At 40.1% G+C, this 6954-nt stretch overlaps 1 protein-coding gene across 1 annotated transcript in view; it reads right to left on the bottom strand.

Annotated features, from left to right (window-relative positions):
- Positions 1 to 1044: 1044 nt before the first annotated feature.
- The window catches only part of LOC136678427 (NLR family CARD domain-containing protein 3-like), a 38425-nt gene continuing 32515 nt past the window's right edge, over positions 1045 to 6954 (bottom strand). Inside the window, exons 8-10 of the mRNA XM_066656483.1 lie at positions 4550 to 4723; positions 2309 to 2355; positions 1045 to 1580 (exon numbers count right to left, since the gene is read on the bottom strand). Of these exons, the coding sequence (XP_066512580.1) occupies positions 1045 to 1580; positions 2309 to 2355; positions 4550 to 4723 (757 nt within the window). The remainder of the gene's footprint in view (positions 1581 to 2308; positions 2356 to 4549; positions 4724 to 6954) is intronic.

The raw sequence follows: 6954 nt of genomic DNA, 5'->3' as shown, positions 1-6954 counted from the left end.
GACAGACTTCTGTTTTTTAAGAGATTTATTAAATGTTCATAATATTAAACTTTAATAAAAGTATATTTCAGAATTCTTCTTTTCCACCAACAAACATCACTCTTTCATTTCCCCCCACAACAAACCCCCAGAATCCAATCTCACAGAAAGGAGAAGAGTTTCTTAGAGAAGCCCCATCTTTTCCTTCTGTTCCTATGTTTGTGTTTCCTTTCAGCTTTAAGACACATCTCTTAACCCCCGTCCACTCAGCATCAACACACTGTCTGTGCTCAGTTTACACCATTAACCAGATTAACAAGAACAAAGACAGTTCAGTGTTAGCCCACACTTACATTGTGTTTGGCGTCGTTTGAAAACTAAATATTTAATATTTACAAATATCTGAAGAGTTCTGGAGGTGGAAGTGCACTATGACGAGGGTCTGTGTTTACACTGACGACACAGATGAACACAACCCACCCATTACACCCTGATCCCCTCTGTCCTCTTTCCTCCTACAGGAAACACCTTCACTCACTCACACCCTCACTCCTTCATTACAGAGTAACAATAGAAACCTCTCCCATGTTCTGGGCTAAGGCTGGTTCTCTCTGTTTAAAACCTATATTTCCTGCTGTAGAGAAGAGGCGCTCAGATGGTGTTGAGGAGCCTGGGATACAGAAGTAGGACCGAGCTGGACACGTCAGAGACAGAGAATCCACTGTTTTGTAACTGACTCCCCATAGATTTGATGTGAGAGACGATGGAGACCAGCGCACAGTGTAAATAAACACAGCGCTTTATTACGAGAGAAATCAAATAAACAGCTGAAAAATCCTGTTTACATCAGGGATATAAAAGAGAGAGAAGTGCAGGGGTGTAGTGTTCACTCAGATCCAGGTTTTATCACTGTTTTGTCCCTGAAGAGTCTCTCTGCTCGCTTTCTTTTACAAACTGAGCTTCATTTCTGTTTCATCGTCTTTTGTGATTCTCCTCACATTTTAAAGCAGCAGCTCGTTTGACAGAAAAGACCAATCAAAACAATAGATCACACACAGCACTATTTTAAATACACAAACTCACTGAGGAGTCTGAATGAAGATAAAACCCAGCACAGAGGGGTTCAGTGAATGTGGTGGTGAGTGTGTGTAAGTGTGTGAGTGTGTGTGTGTCAGTGGAGACGCTGTAGAAGGACAGAGTGCCGGCCGGACAGTCCACATACACTCCTACTCTGTTAGAGCTGGAGGGAGGAGCAGGGAGAGCAGTTCTGTTCTTATTGTGACGGACAGAGTATCTGTTATTAGAGCAGAACAGACTCCAGGACTTTTCATTCGCTCCAAACTTACAGTCATCACTGACTCCTTTTCTCCTGATTGATTTATACGCCACTGAAATATAAACCCCTCCCCCACTCCACTCAGTTTCCCAGTAACAGCGTCCAGTCAGACTCTCTCTGCACAGAACCTGCCACCAGTCACTGAATCTCTCTGGATGATCAGGATACGACTGTTCCTCCATCACACACTTCACCTTCCTGTTCCCCTCAGACAGAGAGAGGCGTGTGTTCACTGTGTTTGGGTCCAGTGTGAGCTCACAGTCATCTGCACACAACAAGATACACACCACACAATCAGACACACGACACACAATGTTATGTTAAAATAAGAAAACACTTCAACATGTTTATAAATGGTTTAAAAGCCTGTTATTACATAGTTATTAATTACACTGAACACTTTAAAAGTGATTAATAATCATTTGTAACACAGAGAAAGGAAGTGTGACAGTGAACTCTTTTGTGTCTAATACTGAAAGTGTGAGAGAACTTAGTGAAAATGTGGAGGTAAAGAATAAGTTCAGACCTGAGAATGTGAGTTTAGTCATTTCACATGTTAAGGTTCACCACGTTATCATTAAAGTAGAAAAAGACACTCTGGTAGTGGGTAATTCATTAAAGGGTTAAACTCATTAACAAATATGTGCTGGAGCTGATGGCGTTAATGTCGACTGATGGAGGAGACACAGTGAGGTCAGTATTCGGCAAGATCTGAGGTTTAACTGTAGATGGATGTGGGTTCACTATTTGGCAAACAACAGGTCACTGGTGCCCTTTATATCTGTGTTATAACTGATTATTAATGTGTTAACAACATAACTATTAATAAACAGACTTTAAACCATTTATAAGCCTTAAGTGGTACCTACACAACACACAAACAACACACAATGAGACACAATGAATGTAAAGAGAAAGAGCAAGAGAGAAAAGGAAAATTGAAAGTGAAACAGAAATAGCAAAAGAGCAGAAAGAGAGAGAGAGAGAACCTACATTTTCTTGGTCCTGGTTTAATCCTGATCTCTCCTCCATTCTCCAACCTACAACACACACACACACACAGCTGTGAGTTGATGGTTGTGTTTGAGTGGTGTGTGTTCTCACTGTTCTCCCTGAGCCCCACATTCAGCTTCATTACAGCGTCATTCATTGATGCCATTTTTGGAAACAGAAGAAAGATCATCATCTGTGGTGTTTCATCCTCTCTATCTTTTTATCACAGAGAAATATTCTGTTTCTCTTTCTCTGTGTTTCATTTCCTCCATTTCCCTCTGTTCCTCTCAGCCTTCAACACAGAATAATGCAGCATCTTCTCTTCTAGTCGCAGAGTCGCTCTTCTACAACTGCTTCATTAAACCCTTTCTAGATCCTACACTCAGCTGCTCATTTATTAGGTTCTTCTGCCTTGTACCTGCTCTCACTGACCATTTCATCACAGACCCCTACACTGCCCGACCAACACAACTCACACACTCTAATATTTCACTGGACCACCTTTAGCTTTGATTACGCTCCACATTCACCACGGCTCTGTTTCTACAACCTTCTACAACACCACAACATTTATTTCCTCCAGAGCTGCCTTCATTTTTGGTGGAGATCTTGTATTGACGACGGGAGAGTCGGACTACTCCGTAAAGTCTTCTCCAGCACGTCCCAAAGACTCTCAGTGGGTTCAGGTCAAGACTCTGGGGTGGTCAGTTCATGTGTGAAAATGATTCCTCACTCTTTCACAGTCTGAGCCTGATGAATCTTGGTGTCGTCCTGGAACAATCCACTGCTGGGACAGCCTGGCCATTCAGGTCCTCAGTAGACTTCATTTTACTGTCACACACCACTGCTGAGTCTAGACCGGACCCACTGACGACCTCCAGATCATAACACTGCTGAGTCTAGACCTGACCCACTGAAGTCCCCCAGATCATAACACTGCTGAGTCTAGACCTGACCCACTGAAGACCTCCAGATCATAACACTGCTGAGTCTAGACCTGACCCACTGAAGACCCCCAGATCATAAGACTGCTGAGACTAGACCTGACCCACTGAAGACCCCCAGATCATAACACTGCTGAGTCTAGACCTGACCCACTGAAGACCCACAGATCATAACACTGCTGAGTCTTGACCTGACCCACTGAATACGTTGCATGATGGGGGAATCACTGTATCCACTTCCCTTCTGACCCTGACACCCCCATCGCTCTGGAATACGGTCCGTCTGGACTCATCAGATCACATGACCTTTCTCCACTGCTCCTGAGTCCAGTCTTTATGCTCCATAGCGAACTGAATCCTTGTTTTCTGATTAATCTCTAACACTGAGCAGTGGTTTTCTAAAAGACCACACAGCTGTTTAGTTCCAGTCCTGTGAGAAATGCTGTACTTTCACTGTTAATCACAGCAGTGAGTTCTACTGTCCATTTTATACCATTCTACTTCACCAAGTGTTTGTGTGACCTCTGATCAGGATCATTCAGGAAAAACAAAACACACAGTTGAACAGAAATGATGGTCTGCAGCTTCATAGAGAAACACAAAAAATTAAACTGAAACTAAACTGAAATGCACAGAATAACATAATAACTTTAGGAAGAACACAGGTTCGACTAAACTTTTACATTACACGCCCCAGACTCTCTGTAGACAACATTAAAATGTTAATAACCAAAGAGTCAATGGCTGTATATCACTATAATAAATAAAGCTCTGCTCTGGTTTGTAGCCTGTATGACTGATAACACCACTCTGGGTATTAAAGTCTGCTCTTCAGTCCGTTGACCATTGATCCCGACCCATTTAAACGCCCCGAAATGATAGGAATACAGAGATAATTAAGGACTAGTCGACTCAGTTTCAGGATGCAGCAGTAGTGTAGGATCTTTCAGTCTGAAGTGTTTCAGCATTGAGTTCGTAGAACTGTTTATACCAGAGTACTCCTGTACTTCCCTAAACACTGAATGTACATTTCTAGAGACAGTCTACAATCCACATAAAGAGACTGTTATATGGGGCTTAGTTTTACTTCAGTGTCTCACAAGCCTTCAGCCTGACAACAGCTAAACTGAACATTGGAGACAGCGGTGAAGGGTGATACTCTAACCATTAAATACTACTAGTGCAGAGCATAGGCTAAATGAAGAAGGAACAATGAGCTGTAGAGCTTTATAGAAATACAGTAACAGCAGATGACATCAGTAACTGAACACACACAAATACAGAAAGCTGTCCGTACCTGAGTGTGTCCAGTCTGCAGTGTGGATCCTCCAGTTTAACAGAGAGCAGCTTCACTCCTGTGTCTCCTGGGTGATTGTAGCTCAGATCCAGTTCTTTCAGGTGTGAGGGGTTTGAGCTCAGAGCGGAAGCCAGAAAAGCACAGCCTTCCTCAGTAACTAAACAAAAAGACAATCTGCAGAGAGAGAGAGAGAGAGAGAGAGGCAAAGTGAGGGATGTGGTATTTACTCAGAGCAAAATAAGCAGCTGTTTAGAATCAAACCAACAAGCACCAAATCCTGTTTAATTTACAAAAACACTTCAATATCAAACAAGTTAAAATCTAAATATATAAGTTATTAAAAAAAAGTAAGAAGTGTAAATCTAAGACATTTTAGAGTCTGTTCAAAACCTCACTCAATAGAAATGAAATCAAATCACAACACAATAGTGATGGGAATTTCGGCTCTTTTTGGGGAGCCGGCTCTTTTGGCTCGGCTCTTCATAAAGAGCCGGCTCTTTCGGCTCCTAAATGGCTCTTTGTTTTACCACTTATTTCCACTGGTACATAACAATATTACCTACATTTTACATGACTATATGGACAAAATATTATTGTTCAATATTAAAAATAATACATAGTGTTGCAATGGCCAATTGTTTTTATGTCTGTCTTGTAATAACTCACTGATTGCACTCACACATTCAATTGTATAAATAACTGGAGTTTTATTTAAACACCTTAATAAAAAATCACTTGTAAACTCTGAAATATAGCCAATGGAACCCAAAAGGTAGGTATTATAAAATAGCTTATTAAATTAAATAATCATCCATTTCTGGGTAATAAAATAAACAAATACAATGCAAAGTACAAAACAGCAGCATTCAACGATAGTGATTAAAACACCCACAACTGTCAACAAACATTTAACTGATTTAACATTTTCTTCAACTATTTTTTGGAAGGCAGTAGGGCTGCAACTAATGATTATTTTGATAATCGATTAATCTGTCAAATTTTTTTTCGATTAATCGATTAAATCGATTATTAATCGGATAAAAAGGAAGACAAGCCAAATTTGGTTTCCTGTCTGTTACTAGCATATTCAGGATACCATCAGTGAGAACAGCTGCTTGCTGTGGTGTGCAGATCTTCTTCAAAATATAGTCAGCAATGCTGGGCTGTTTTTGTCTGAGGTGAGAGAGAAAGTGTAGATATGAACATACACCTTTTTTAAGTTAATAACTACTGATCTAAAATGCAGGCAAATTGAAATTACATAAATGGATATCGGGTGATGCTGCCATGTGCTGAGATTAAAAGGGAAATTCATCTAACACATATGATCAGATATTGTTAAGATATTTAAGATTTTAGAGAACTAATGTTGTAATTGTATAAGGAACACACAACCTGCCATTATTAATAATTAGCGTTTACATGAAGAATGAACCCAACCGTTACATTCATTTTATGTTTATCAATATTTAACACAGTGTATGTAATGTAATATACACTTGGCTGTGATACTCAAACACTAACACGCAATGCCAGTCAGAAAAGACCTTAAAAAAGGCTTTAAATATATTATTTTAAAAAATGTTTGGATTGATTTTTTTAACTCTGAATGTAACTGCCGCCACATTTAAGGTGGAACGGAAAACTTGCTAAATACAAGAGTGATATAAATTTACTAAAAATGATCTTGTTTAACTACTCTAGCAGGCTCTAGTGACATTGAGTGAGAGAAAAACTAACGTCACTAACGTTAGCTTGACTAAAACTACGGTTTATTTTGGACCTGCTGGTCGAGCTGACACATTTAAGGTGGAAGAGAATGCTAAGGGGATGCTAAGGCTTGTTCGCTAAATGCGAGTGTCATATCAATGTACTAAGAAAACAAATGTTGTTTAACTACTCTAGCAGGCTCTAGTAACATTGAGTGAGAGAAAAAGTAGAATGAACTTACTATACTTAATCTCTTTCACACATAGCTCCAACAGGATTCCTTTTCAGGTGCTCATGCAGTGATGTGCTGCTGTGCCATGCGAGATCAGCTGTGCACATTTTGCACCTAACGCTGTTCCTTGAAGGCGTTAATGTAAAGTGTTCCCATACTTTTGATGACTTGGGTCGTACATTTTTCTCTCGGCTTGTGCTAACATTATCCTCTGCTGTGACCGCCTCCGCCATTTTTCAAACCCTTCTTCCAGAGTTCGTCACGTGTAGCAACTGTACCTATGTGTATAATAACTTAGACCCAACTAATCGATTATTAAATTAGTTGCAAACTATTTTAACACTCGATTTTAATCGATTAGTTGTTGCAGCCCTAGAAGGCAGATTGGCATTCAGGAAAACCAAGTGTCTCAGCTTTGCTTGTTGTTCTCTGATTTGTTGAATGACAAGCCTTAGAAAAAAAT

Source organism: Hoplias malabaricus, chromosome 2, assembly GCF_029633855.1.
Source record: "Hoplias malabaricus isolate fHopMal1 chromosome 2, fHopMal1.hap1, whole genome shotgun sequence".
NCBI classification, from domain to species: domain Eukaryota; kingdom Metazoa; phylum Chordata; class Actinopteri; order Characiformes; family Erythrinidae; genus Hoplias; species Hoplias malabaricus.
Note: the sequence above shows the minus strand (reverse complement) of the source record. Positions and strands in the feature narration are given on the sequence as shown.